This window comes from Hippocampus bargibanti, linkage group LG01, assembly GCF_051943395.1.
Source record: "Hippocampus bargibanti isolate YZ-2025 linkage group LG01, ASM5194339v1, whole genome shotgun sequence".
In the NCBI taxonomy this organism is placed as follows: Eukaryota; Metazoa; Chordata; class Actinopteri; order Syngnathiformes; family Syngnathidae; genus Hippocampus; species Hippocampus bargibanti.
In genome coordinates, this window is record NC_142734.1 from 1930036 (window position 1) to 1945064 (window position 15029).

At 42.3% G+C, this 15029-nt stretch overlaps 1 protein-coding gene across 8 annotated transcripts in view; it reads left to right on the top strand.

Moving 5' to 3' along the window:
* Positions 1 to 14991, top strand: part of LOC148902697 (muscleblind-like protein 2a) — a 31758-nt gene extending 16767 nt beyond the window's left edge. Inside the window, exons 3-10 of one of the 8 annotated variants that reach the window (XM_088987572.1) lie at positions 5520 to 5684; positions 5782 to 5982; positions 7832 to 8089; positions 9527 to 9580; positions 11232 to 11382; positions 12858 to 12893; positions 13627 to 13721; positions 14335 to 14991. In XM_088987572.1, coding sequence (XP_088843698.1) covers positions 5520 to 5684; positions 5782 to 5982; positions 7832 to 8089; positions 9527 to 9580; positions 11232 to 11382; positions 12858 to 12893; positions 13627 to 13721; positions 14335 to 14349 — 975 coding nt within the window. In that variant the 3' untranslated portion in view covers positions 14350 to 14991. Of the gene's footprint in view, positions 1 to 5519; positions 5685 to 5778; positions 5983 to 7831; positions 8090 to 9526; positions 9581 to 11231; positions 12894 to 13626; positions 13722 to 14334 lie in introns of all 8 variants that reach the window. The other 7 variants (XM_088987487.1, XR_016113590.1, XM_088987650.1 and 4 more) reach the window with 7 other exon arrangements.
* The last annotated feature ends 38 nt before the right edge of the window (positions 14992 to 15029 follow it).

Below are 15029 nucleotides of genomic sequence, written 5' to 3' on the forward strand. Positions count from 1 at the left end.
ATTTGCTATCTCTTAGCTGTCAAGCTGGCTATATCTTGGATTTGATTTGCCTTTATTAGTCTCGCAGTGGAGAAATTAGCTGTCTCGCTGGCTATTAGCTAGCTATCTGGCTAGCTATCTAGCTATTCACACACTACTATATTGGATTGGATTGGATTGGATTGGATTTGCCTTTATTAGTCTCGCAGTGGAGAAATTAGCTGGCTGGCTATCTAGCTAGCAGGCAATCTACATTAGCTAGCTATATAGCTAGCTATCTATTTTCTATCTATTAGCTGTCAAGCTGGCTATATCTTGGATTGGATTTGCCTTTATTAGTCTCGCAGTGGAGAAATTAGCTGACTAGCTGGCTATTAGCTAGCTATCTGGCTAGCTATCTAGCTATTCGCACACTAATTAGTAGCGGTAGTATTTAGTGTGTTTGTGCATCCATTGTGTGTGCTTCTGCTTTTGTGACACCCTTTTTCTTTATCCATTTCCATAAGTATTGCTATCTATTAGCTGTCCAGCTGGCTATATATAAGCTATTTAGCTAGCTATTAGCTATGTATCTGTCTAGCAATCTAGCTGGCTAGTTATTAGCTATATATTAGCTAGCTTTCTATCTATTTGAGTTACTTCCGGGTTGAGTGAACGCTGGCGCGTGTGGCTGCCGCTGCTCTCCCACAGAAAAACTTATTCTGTGACTGTAAACTGACCCTGAGAGTTTTTAAAGGTGCTTAGAAATGAAATGTATTATTATTAGTAGTATTAGTATTAGTATTATTATTATGATTATTATTATTTTTTTGATTGTTTTTTTTTTCTGATGTCAGTTAGGAAACAAAAAAGTGATGTCAGTTGTCCTTTAAACATGCATCTCATTCAAAATATAGCACTGAATCAAATATAGCACGTCTGGCAATGAATGAGTTAACGACGGATTAGCACGGTGCTTCAATCATTTCCTCATCATCCACAACTTTATCACCAAAATTGACAACTCCAACTAGTACTCTTGGTGGTGACCTCGATTTATTTCAAAATAAAAGTGATGGTATAAACATGTGTGACTCAAACACTGTCAAATATTCACTTTAATTGCATGTTTTAGACTGCGCGGTCGTACAGGCCGCCAAGCGTTCTGTGTCCCTCGTAAGTAGAGGATAGAGCGGCCTTTGAAGGCAAAATGCAAATTGTTACAGTGGCGAACTGAAGCGCTATTCTGCAGACTTCATAGACAAGACTGGCCCTCTTGTGTCTCTCTGCCACCCACAGACATGCAGCACTTATGACACCCACCATTCATCCAGGAGGTGGGCACAATTTGGGCCACTCATGAAGATGTCATGGTGAAGTCCAGACGAGGGATGGATGTCAAATCTATACGGTGATACCTTGGCTTACAAACTTAATTGGTTCCCACACAGAGTGTGTCAGGCGAAAAGTGTGTATCCCAAAAATTTATTTCCCATAGGAAACCATTAAAATGAGAATAATCCGTTCCCACGTCCCCATAAAACATAATTTTCTAATTTTCTAAGCCTTAAAACTACACAACATATACCTTATTTTATGGACAATAAATGTGCTGTTGTATTATAATTAAAGAAATAAACTGTACTGTGTAATAAAGTCGTTATATTTACCTTTGTGATGGTCGTTGATGGCTTGATGGAATGGAGTGGACAATTGTGTTCTGTTTAGCTGGGTTGATAGCTTTTTGCATCATGTGTACAGATGGCTTGTGCGGGTTGTTTGTGAAGCCTGATTGATGGGAATTTTAACCTTGCAGTTTACACTCTGCTTTTGAACTATCAAAGTTGAAACGTTCTCACTGTCATCTGCCTGTTTCTTTAATGTTTAAACCACCTCCCCTCACTGCTGCGTTCTTGACCAATCACTTGGCTTTAACCGAAGACGGGGGGCGGGGAATAGAGGACAAAAACAGTCGGCCGCCATTTTGTTGAGAGAACGGGCTCGTTTGTGAACGACACATCACTCATTGAGGCAGCTCCGTGTATGAAAAAAAAGTTTGTATGCCAAGGTAAAATTTTTATAAATTTAACATTCGTAAACGGAAAAGTTCGTAAGCCAATGGGTTTTAAACGGAGGTATCGCTGTATAGTGGTAATTTCCTTCTTTTAATGGTGAGAAGGTTTCCAATGGACCACCTCGGGCTGGCTATCAGGAGAGGCGATAAGGCCAGCGGCCCGATTGAAAGCTATAATTGCGTCATGTAACCGTGGCTATAAAGTGCCGGCTGGCGCTTGAATCACCGACAAGCCTTGGTTGGCGCTTGTCATAGATCCTTTTTCATAGACGGCTGTAATGAATAGATGCGTGTATTCGTGTGTGTTTGTGTGTGTGTGTGTGTGTGTGTGTGTGTGTGTGTGTGTGTGTGTGTGTGTGTGTGTGTGTGTGTGTGTGTGTGTGTGTGTGTGTGAGTGCATCTGTGAAAAAACAGGTCTGTTGTCTTTGCCATTGATCTCATGCTAAATGAATGCTGCCCTTTTTCACATAATAATAATAATAGTAATAATAATAATACATTTCATTTACAAGCGCCTTTCAAAACTCTCAAGGACACTTTACAGTCACAAGATATTTTTTCTGTGGGTGAGCAGCGGCAGCTACACGCGCCAGCGTTCACTCAACCCCGAAGTAAGGCAAATAGATAGAAAGCTAGCTAGCCAGCCAATAGATAACGAATAGCTAGCCAGATAGATAGCTAGCTATATGATGCAGCAATTTAGCTTTTCTTCTTTTCATATGCTTTCTATATTCTACTTTGTCTGCCTGAAACTAGCGACCCCTGATAATGAGCATTATTATTATTGGCTAATACCCAAGCACCTAAAACGCCACGCCGTACCGACGCAATAATTGCGTTCGACGTTTTTACTCTTAAATGAACAAACAGACATGATGTGGATAATAGCTGTGTTTTCGAAAATGCATCGCAGCGCTTAACACCTCTGCTCACTTGGATGAATGCCTCAATTTTGAACAGTCAGCGCAGAGTATTGTTCTTTGATGACTGTTCTTTGTCTGCCAGAATCACACAATTTAGAAATACCACCTCAATAAAAACATACATGTCGACGTTCCATATAAAACATTAATTTTTGATATGGATTTGTTTCCTACATGTTTTCCAAGTCTCCCTGTTGCAATGCACCTGAGACTTTGTTGCAACAGGGAGACTTGGAAAACATGTAGGATTGCGGCCCTCGAGGACCGGAGTTTGAGACCCCTGCTATAGATAGATACTATTGATAGATACTATAGATAGAAATGATATATACCATAGATAGAAACGATAGATACCATAGATAGATATGATAGATACGATAGATACTATAGATAGAAACGATAGATACCATAGATAGAAACGATAGATACCATAGATAGATACGATAGATACTATAGATAGAAACGATAGATACCATGGATAGAAACGATAGATACTATAGATAGAAACGATAAATACGTTAGATACTATAGATTGATACTATAGATAGATACGGTAGATACGACAGGTAGATACGACAGATAGATAGATACTATTGGTTGATGGGTGGGTAGATTGGTGCCTAGATAGATACATCGATGAGAAGGTTTCTTCAGCCGTCATCTGTACAATTTTGAAGGTTTCGGACGTTTCGCCTCCTATCCAAGAGGCTTCGTCAGCGAACTAAAGTCTGACTGGTCGTATCGGCCCTATTTTCAGTCAGACGTTAGTTCGCTGACGAAGCCTCTTGGATAGGAGGCGAAACGTCCGAAACCTTCAAAATTGTACAGATGACGGCTGAAGAAACCTTCTCATCGATGGACCACTCCTGTACGACTGAGAGCTTACACAGAACTAGATAGATACAGTAGCTGGATAGATAAATCACACCCAAGGACAATTCGGAGCATTTAGTCAGCTTACAATGCAAGCTTTTGGAATGTGGCAAGAAAATCCCATCTGTGGTTGTGAAAAGCCGCAGAGTCAGATCTATGTGTTCTCTTCCTTATGCACGTATACCTTCTTGTCACGTGTGTACTTTGGGGGTTCACCGCAAACATTTTACATCGTCCAGGTTGGACACGGCCACTTTATTTGCCCGTGTGTCCTCAAGCATGACGGTGTCGGTGTGTGCGTGGGTGACGCTTGTTGTGATCCAGGCATTTAATATGCATCTGTGTGGGCAGGTGTGAGATGCTTCACGTGAAGCATAAAAAGGAGGTTTGAGATACTCACTGCGGGGTGTGTAGAGGTCAGGCAGGCTGAGGCGCTCATTATTACACAAACGTTGCGGCTCTTTCTGCATTGCGCCAGCTTTGCACAACCTACGAGCCGGAGTTCTATTTTCATTTGGAAATTGTTTGGTGGGGAAACAAATATACTGCACAACGCCACATGCTTGATGGGTTTCAATGGACACAGGTTTTATTCAGTTTTGCTTGTCAGAATGGGGTTCTCTTGACTGCATGTATGTATAATGTATATTTATATATTATATTTGGAAAACGTTTTTCATTCATTCATGCGACTTATAGCCCAGTGCGCCTTATAAAGGGATACCTCAGCTTACAAACTTGATTGGTTCCCAGAAATGTGAAAAGTTCGTCTTCCAAACATTTATTTCCCATAAGAAAGCATTAAAATGAGAATAATCCGTTCCCAGGTCCGCATAAAACATAATTTTCTACGAAATAAGCCTTAAAACTACACAAAATATACCTTATTTTATGTCTAATAAATGTACTATTGTATTGTAATTAAAAAAATTAACTGTACTGTATAATGAAGTCATTTTATTTACCTTTGTGATAGTAGTTGTCAATGGATGACGAACTACCAGGTTGCCTCTTGATGCTATCCCAGTGAAGTTGCCGTGCTTTCTCGGTGATAATACCCTCAATCACACTGTCCCCTGCTAGCTGCTTTTCGTTAATCCAAATAAACAGAAGTTTTTTAACTTCTTCTATTGCCTGAGACCGTTGCTTAGACAACACGGAAACACCCTTAGCCACACACGCACCGTTAATAGCTTCCTTGTTCTTAAGGATGGTAGCAATAGTCGACTTAGCGTACTGGTACTGGGACGCTAAGTCACACAAACGCACACCTCGTTCGTGTTGTTCAAATCTGTCATCTTCGTCTAGGAGATCTGGCCTTGGACAGAATTTAGGACTTGGGTAACTCTTTATCGCCGAAGCAATGTATGACTTGAAACTCCTTCACAGGAAGAGCTCATTAGCCAGGTTACAAATTTATCAGTTCATAGAAGAGACAATGTTTTGTTGCTTACAGCTGTTTGCGCTTAGAACGCCCAGGTGCGTGGTATTCTAATCAAGAAAACTATGTATCACTTAAATTTGCATCTACTCTCAATAAATAGCTTGGCAGATTGCTGCAGAATTCAGCCGTCTGTCATGAATGGCTACGTCTCCTGCCGGCAGTAAAGACAATCTTTCTGGTTTCGAGTCTTTGTCCTCAGTGTCCGATCAAACATCTCTGACACTTTGTTTGGGTCTTCTTCCGCTAGGGCCGCTGCACACGGGAGAACTGCAAGTACCTCCACCCGCCCGCACACCTGAAAACCCAGCTGGAGATAAACGGACGGAATAATCTAATCCAGCAAAAGACGGCGGCGGCCATGTTGGCCCATCAGATGCAATTTATGATTCCCGGCGCAGCCATGCAACCTGTGGTCAGTCCCGCTTTCAGGAAATGGCGCGTCCTGACCTCATCCTGCTTTGATTGCTGTATCTCAATAAATTTGTAAACTGTCCTTCCTACTGCAGCAGACCTTTCCGGTCAGCCAAGGTCTCGGCTCCACCGCGGCTTTGAGTTACGCGCCGTACCTGACCCCCATGTCACACAGCGTGGGACTCGTACCCGCAGAAATCTTGCCCAGCACCCCTGTCATCGTCCCAGGCAGCCCGCCTGCGTCGTTGGCGACCGCCTCATCCGCCAATCAAAAACTGTTGCGAACAGACAAGCTGGAGGTAAACAGTGTCTCAGATGCATCCTTGGAAAACAAAGACACAAAAACTACCGGTTTGGTCGTGTCATTGTCACGGTTTGCAGATTTTATTAAAATAAAGTCACCAGGAAGGAAAATCTCAAACATCAAAGTCATCAGAACAGAAAGGTTCAAAGTAGCAAACAAAACCACGAGTATAACATGCCAAGACGAAATAATAGTAAGAATAATCCATTTCATTTCTAAGCGCCTTTCAAAACTCTCAAGGTCACTTTACAGTCACAGGATGTGTTTTTCTGTGGGTGAAGTTAGATAGATAGAAAGCTAGCTAGCTAGCTAATAGATAACCAACAGATACCTAGGTAGATAGCCAGTCAGTTTGATAGTGAATACATAGCTAGCTACCTAGCAAATAGCTAACCAGATAAATAATTGATAGCAAATAATAATAATAATATTAATCCATTTCATTTATAAGTGCCTTTCAAAACTCTCAAGGACACTTTACAGTCACAGGATATTTTTTTCTGCGGGTGAGCAGCGGCAGCTACAAGTGCCCCCCCCCCCCCCCTCGACCTTTAGAAAGATAAACAATTGCCATCTCTTCACCAGATCTACTCGCTGATGCAAACGCGTTATGCCTCGACATGTTTGTCTTTGCCAGCTTAGCTATCACTTAGCAACCACTATAAATGAAGCTCGCTAATGAAACCGCATCCTTCAGAGACACGTACGCACTCCCACGAAGCCCGTTTGAGAACCCCCATGTGATTCGGGCCTCGGTGCCGCTTGCTTCGGTGGGTTGACGTTCACGCGGTGTGCTTTCGGTTTCAGAAGTACTTCTAGTTCAATGAAAAGAGTAAATCCACCAGGATACGTCTGTGTAAGCTTTCAGTCGTACAGGAGTGGTCCATCGATGAAAAGGTTTCTTCAGCCGTCATCTGTACAGTGATAGCTCGGTTTACGAACTCCTTGGCTTACGAACTTTTCGGTTTACGAACGTTAAATTTATGAACATTTTATCTTGGCATACAAACTATTTTTCGGGGTACACACGGAGCCGCCACAATAAGTGATGCGGCGTTCGCGAATGAGCCCGTTATTATACAGTTTACAATACAGTAACGTAGCGTCCCAGTACCAGTACGCTAAATCGACCATTGCTACGTCTGGCTAAGAGTGTTTTCGTGTTGTCCAAGCAACGGTCTCAGGCAATAGAAGAGGTTGAAAAACTTTTGTTGATTTGGATTAACGAAAAGCAGCTAGCAGGGGACTGTGTGAATGAGGGTATTATCACTGAGAAAGCACGGCAACTTCACTCGGATATCATCAAGAGGCAACTACATCAATGACCATCACAAAGGTCAATAAAACGACTTTATTATACGGTACAGTTTATTTATTTAATTAAAATACAATAACACATTTATTATACATAAAATAAGGTATATTTTGTGTAGTTTTAAGGCTTATTTAGTAGAATATTATGTTTTATGGGGACCTGGGAACGGATTATTCTCATTTTAATGGTTTCTTATGGGAAATACATGTTTGGCAGACTAACTTTTCGCCTTACACACACTTTCTGGGTACCAATTAAGTTCATAAGCTGAGGTGTCACTGTGTAGTGCCAGAGTTACCAGCACAACTTTAGTTCCCTGACGAAGCTCTTCGGATGAGGAGCGAAATGTCTGACACCTTCAAAGAAGTACAGATGACGGCGGAAGAAACCTTTCCAACGAGGATATCAATGACTTGTGCAGTCTTGACACGTCTGAAGCCTTTTTTCCCCCCTTACAGTCATTTCTTGTGTCTTGTGTGTTGGATACCGGCATTTGTGTGTGTGTGTGTGTGTGTTTTGGGGTTATCAGGTTTGTCGTGAGTTCCAGCGAGGCAACTGCGCCCGCGGCGAGACGGACTGCCGCTTTGCCCACCCGTGCGACAACCCCATGATCGATACCAGCGACAACACGGTGACCGTCTGCATGGACTACATCAAGAGCCGTTGTTCTCGCGAGAAGTGCAAGTACTTCCATCCGCCGGCACATCTGCAGGCCAAGATCAAGGCCACCCAGCACCAGGCCAACCAGACGGCTGCGCAAGCCGTCGCCACGACGACGGCCGCCATGGTGAGAGCACAGCGCCGCGGTCTCCACGGGCAAATTTAGGCTACTGTACGTCTGTGTAGGCACTCAGTCAGACAGGAGTGGTCCATCGAGGAAAAGGTTTCTTCTGCCGTCATCTGTACTTCTTTGGACATTGCGCTCGTCATCCGAAAAGCTTCGTCAGCGAACTAAAGTTGTGCTGGTTCACCCTGGCCCTATATCCCTAAGGAACCTATCAGAGCTATCTATCTATCTATCTATCTATCTATCTATCTATCTATCTATCTATCTATCTATCTATCTATCTATCTATCTATCTATCTATCTATCTATCTATCTATCTATCTATCTATCTATCTATCTATCTATCTATCTATCTACCTACCTAATAGGTCTCGCGACTAAGGTCTTTGCCCGGTAGAAATGACATAAAACATCAACTTGTTTGATCAAAATGTATTTCTAATTCAACAAGTAGCAAATGTTTAACTCATTCACTGCCATTCCTTGCATGGGTGCCGATAAAGCGCTGGTCAGACCTCTGTCAATGTTTTTTTTTTTTTTTTTTCACTTCCGCAAGGGGGCAGCATTTCCCTTTTGTCCTTGTTCGCGCTTTGTTACAGCGTTAGTGGTTGTTAAAGCGATATATGAACCAATATGTATGCGTTGCATTGTATTTTGGACAACCGCCCTTATTTCAAGCTCAGATAACTCCAGACCCGTGTCATTTAATAATAATAATAATAATAATAATAATAATAATAATAATAATAATAATAATAATAATAATAATAATACATTTCATTTATAAGCACCTTTCAAACCTCTCAAGGTCACTTTACAGTCACAGGATAAAGTTTTTCTGTGGGTGAGCAGCGGCAGCCACACGCACAAGCGTTCACACAACCCGGAATAACTCAAATAGATAGACAGCTAGCTAGCTAATAGATAGCTAATAGCTAACTAGCCAGCTAATTGGCTAACGAGCCAGCAGGATAGCTAATAGATAGCAAATAAAGTGCTAGCGAAGTAGCCAGCTGGATAGCTATCCAGCCAGATAGCTAATAGCTTCAGGAATTAACGTTTTTTTCTGGTGAAAGAAGAGAGTCTAGGGTTTCTTACGCTGCATTGAATGTTTATATAGTCCTATAATGCAATTTGAGTAAAAATGACAAAAACCCTGGCACTGGAGTGGCCACATTTTTGCACATTGTCTGGCAGCGAATGAGTTAAAGTAGGCAAAATGTGGGTTTTTTTGGGGGTGTTTGCGCATGTCTATGGTTTTGTATGTGGTATACTTGCATTCAGATTCTTTTTGTTTTTGTTTTGTTTCCTTCTCACCTTTCCACAATGCAATGCTGTTCCCCCATGATGCACCTCTGCTTGCTGTTACCTGTATGTTAATACGCTTGAATCCCATTGGCCCACTGCCATCATGTGCTCGCTGCCTGCTAATTAAAGACTCAGTCGACTGCCAAAGCAATGAAGCGACCCCTCGAGGCAACTGTAGACCTGGTACTTTGACCTTTCACCTTTTGCTTTGCATGTAGCTTTTTTTTTAATTGTACTTGTAGCCACTCACAAAGTTTTAATTTTCCTCTTTTTTTGCTTGTTGTCAAAACGCCGTAATGCAGTTGGAGGTTTCATAGTGTACAGACGCTCCCCTACTTACAAACGAGATATGTTCCGAACGGTCGTTCGTCAGTTAAGTTTGTTCGTAAGTTGCTTCAGTGCACATTTAATAAAATATATGCCCTGGAAACATGTACAACTAGAGAGAATACTACATATGTGATAGAGTCGGAGAGTCAGAGAGTCATCGAATCTTCGAGTCACAGCGTCACAGAGCCACAGAGACCAACAAAGAGCCAAAGAGAGCCACAGAGCATCAGGGAGTCACATAGAGTCACAGTGAGCCACAGAGCGTCAGCGAGTCTCAGAGAGTCACATAGAGCCAATGACAGTAACATCCAGTCAGCGAGTCGGAGAGTCACGGAGAGTCACATAAAATCACAGAGAGTCACAGAGAGTCAAGGAGGGGTCACAGAGAGTCACATAGAGTCACGGAGGGTCACGGAGAGTCACGGAGAGTCACATAAAGTCACAGAGAGTCACAGAGAGTCAAGGAGGGGTCACAGACAGTCACATAGAGTCACGGAGGGTCACGGAGAGTCACGGAGAGTCACATAAAGTCACGGAGAGTCACAGAGAGTCAAGGAGGGGTAACAGAGAGTCACAAACAGTCACAGACAGTCACATAGAGTCACAGAGAGTCACAGACAGTCACATAGAGTCACATAGAGTCACAGAGAGTCACATAAAATCACAGAGAGTCACAGAGAGTCACATAGAGTCACAAAGTCACAGAGAGTCACAGAGAGTCAAGGAGGGGTCACTGAGAGTCACAGCGAGTCACGGAGAGTCACATAAAGTCACAGAGAGTCACAGAGAGTCAAGGAGGGGTCACAGAGAGTCAAGGAGGGGTCACAGAGAGTCACAGCGAGTCACGGAGAGTCACATAAAGTCACAGAGAGTCACAGAGAGTCAAGGAGGGGTCACAGAGAGTCAAGGAGGGGTCACAGAGAGTCACAGAGAGTCACAGAGAGTCACATAGAGTCACGGAGAGTCACGGAGTGTCACGGAGAGTCACATAAAGTCACAGAGAGTCACAGAGAGTCAAGGAGGGGTCACAGAGAGTCACAGCGAGTCACGGAGAGACAACCCTTCCGCTCTCACAGCACCTCACGTCGGTATTAGCGGCGGAAAGAACGCACTGCTCAGAAAATGGCGCGCAATACAGAATCTAACTTACAGCATCTCTGTCCGAACATTGTTCCTACCTGCAAAAAAGTGCGGATGTACCATCGTTCGTAACTCGAATGTTTGTAAGTAGGGGAGTGTCTGTACTGTATTTGAGAACACCAGTGACAATTGTAGCTTGCATGATACATTCACGAAATGAGGAAAAAAAAAAAAAAACTTGTAGTTTAATGATAATCTATTTCTGTCAGAATATTTTCTGGGACGTAGTTTTTCCTGCGCTTTTGCCTTTTATGTGCTGAGCCTTAGTCAAACTGTAGCGTTGTTCACTTTCACCGTTGATGTCTTTCCTAAACGGAACCGCTTTTCTCTTGTGTGTTCTCGTGTTTGTTCCCCTGACGCCCAGGCCTTCCCCCACAGCGTCCTTCAGCCATTACCGAAGAGAGCGACGCTGGAGAAGAGCAATGGCGCCGGCTCGCTATTCAACCCCAGCGTCTTGCACTATCAGCAGGCGCTGGCTAACGCCCAGCTACAACAACCCACTTTCTTTCCTGCGGGTAAGTGTACACAAACCGGGCATCTTCTGATGACCTTTTACGATTGAGGCGCTGGAGGGGTCAATAAACCCCTCCGTTCATCAATTAAAAGCTCTTCCAAGACTGGAGTCCGTGAAATATACAGACGGTCCCCTAATTTACGAACATTCGAGTTGCAAATAACGGTACATATGAACATTTTTGCCCAAGGATATACAGCGATACGTTGGCTTGCAAATGCTTTAGTTTGCGAACTTTTCGACTTACGAACATTAAATTCGCAAAAATGTAATCTTGGCATACGGACTAGTTTTCGGCTCTGTGTGTTTTCCTGGCTTACGAAGTTAATTGGTTCCCAGACAGAGTGTGTAAGGTGAAAAGTGTGTATCCCAAAAAATAATTTCCCATAGGAAACCATTAAAATGAGAATAATCCGTTCCGAGGTCCCCATAAAACATAATTTTCTACTTTTCTAAGCCTTAAAACTACACAAAATATACCTTATTTTATGTATAATAAATGTGCTATGGTATTATAATTCAAGAAATAAACTACTGTATAATAAATTTGTTTTATTTACCTTTGTGATGGTCGTTGATGGCTTGATGGAGTGGAGTGACAGTTTTCATCAGCATTAAACACTTGGATTGGATTGGATTGGATTGGATTGGATTGGATATGCCTTTATTAGTCTCACAGTGGAGAAATTTACATTTCACAGCAGCAAAGTGATGAAAGGAATGAAAGTAGAAAAACGAACTTGCACTTGATGAGGAACGTAGCCTTCTTCTTTCACCATTTTGAGGAATCATCCCTTGTAGGTGCTTTCTCTGCCATCATTTTATCTTGTTCCTCATCATTTGTGTTCTGTTTAGCAGGTTGATAGCTTTTTGCATCAAGTGTACAAATGGCTTGTGCGGGTTATTTATGGGGCCTGATTGATGGGAATTTTAACCTTGCAGTCTCGACTCTGCGTTTGAACTATCAAAGTTGAAATGAGTCCAAATTTCACCGTTTTCTATCCATTTTCTCACTGTCTCTCTGTCGTCTGCCTGTCTCTTTAATGTTTAAACCACCTCCCCTCACTGCTGCGTTCTTGACCAATCACGTGGCTTTAACTGAAGACTGGGGGCGGGGAATAGAGGAGAAAAAAAGTCGGCTGCCATTTTCTTGTTCGGACAACTGGCTCGTTCGCGAACGACACATCACTCATTGTGGCGCTCTGTGTGTATCCTGAAAAAGAGTTCGTATGCCAAGGTAAAATTTTCATGAATTTAACATTCGTAAACGGAAAAGTTCGTAAGCCAAGTGGTTCGTAAACCGAGGTATCACTGTAACTGGGTTCGGGGAACCCCTTCGCTCGCTGTCGTAAATAGTGTAATGTGTCTAATTTTTTGTCACTCTCCTTCCTGTCAATTCACATGTACCCCCCCCCCCCCCCCACCCCTCACCCCCCACACCTTCTCTTCTCTCTATGCATGAACTGAACACACCAGGGTCAGTCCTGTGCATGACGCCTGCTAGCAGTCTTGGTAGGTTCTGAACCCCAAACTCGTGCTCTCATACTCTCTCTTTGTTTCTCTCTCTCTAACTTGCTCTCTAATAATGATTATTAGAGAGCGAGAGAAGTACACCCCACCATGGCGATTTAGTGAAAGGTTTTGCATCGATGGATCATTCCTGTACGACTGAAAGCTTACACAGACGTACTCGATCATATGTATATATTTTTTTATCGCTGCGTACGGTCGATTATGAAAGCATAATGTGCATTTCCGCTTGTGTTAGCGTATTTTTTTTTTTAATAATTTCAAATAATGTACGGCGTACTACAACTTTTATACAGCAATTGTCATCATTTATACGAGCGGCTATTAGCCAAGGTTGACAGGTATGAGTTCACTAGTTCATTGTCGACGAAATCTAAGCAGAAAATTGATATTCCGAGTTTTAAAAAAAATGATAATTTGTGATTGTAATTTGCTTGTTTCTTCTTTATACTCACGTTTTTTTTTTTCTCTGTTTGCTTTTTTTTTTCCTCCCCCTTTTCTTCCTCGTCGCTTTGCATTATGAACGGTTGCTGACGTCACCCTAACCGTGGCTTGCTGGCTCACTGTCACATCCGTTACCTTTCCCACCAACGGCGCCGACCGCAACACCAACAACCGCTACGCATCACCGTTTCCGTGGTGATCAATACCCCCTCACTCCCCACCTTCTCCCCACTTTCTGCCCTTTTTTTTTTTTGTCATGGTCAAAACAAAGTTCCAATGATGTACAGTGCTACGCCTGCTACTGTCTCTGCAGCAACAACTCCGGCTACAAGTGTCGCCTACGCAGCAACGGCCCAAGCCAATCAGGTTTGTTTTTTTTTTATGATACGACAGCGCCCCCTTCTGTCAATCACAACAAAAGTTTAGAATGATTTTCTCACTCGATGCTTCTTGATTCCTTGTTTTGTTTTGTTTTTGTTTTTGTTTTCTCCGTCGTTGCGCCTGAACGGGTTATTCAAGCATTGGAGGATATTTTAGGGTTAATAACAATCATTAATATTTCAATAATATTAATATCTAAATGTATTTAAATCTGAATCTATTCAATTTATAATTGTATTTTATTTATTGTATTCTATTTGTGATTGTATTTTATTTATTATAGTACTATAGTATAGTAGTATAGTACTATAGTACTAGTCTGTGACTGTAAAGTGTCATTAAGAGCTTTGAAAGGCGCTTAAAATGTAATTTATTATTATTATTATTATTATTATTATTATTATAAATCCCTTCCAATTATAAAAGGCATTTACAGTCTTAGCTAACTAGCTATCTGGATAGCTAGTTTAAGAAAACGTGCCCATGTCCTGGGTTGAATGTCTCTTATAATAATAATCATAATAATAATAATAATAATAATAATAATATATTTCATTTTGAAATGTTCCTCCTTGTCTTTTGTGTGTCTTCCCTGCAGATCATCCTAAAGTAAAAGCCACAAACGTCTTGAGGAAGCTGCATGAGAAATCCCTAAACGGCCCACGTGTAAATACCACCTTAGCTCTCCACCCTGCATGCTAAGAGTGTAACGCTAACTGCACTTAATTACGGTCGGATTAACACACACACACACACACACACACACACACACACACACACACACACACACACACACAATGTAGGGTATCTGCATTTTATTTTTTTTTTTGAAAAATTGACTTTAATAGTGAAATATATTATTGTATTGTCATATTCACAAAATAGACACCCCACACTTGTCATTGAAACCCTTTCAGATTTATTTGACATACATATATATATATATATACACACACACGAGCGGCTCGACTTACGACCTCCCGTACTTACGACCATGACCTCCAGACCCTATTTTTAACATTTTAAGAGGGCGACGAGTTGGCGAGTCATTTAGCCTCCGAGTCTCTATTCAACATTTTGAATGGATTTCGACTTACGACCATTTTGACTTACGACCGTTTGGTCGGAACGGAACGCGGTCGTACTAGGGTTGCATGTACCCTACTTCGGTGTGACATGCATCGTATCAACCCTGCAAGCACTTTGCCAAAGTCCAAACTGGAGAAGACTACCCCTACCCCCCCCCCCCCCCCCCCCCGCCCGCCCCCCGTCATAGCTGCTCGGACCCCCCCC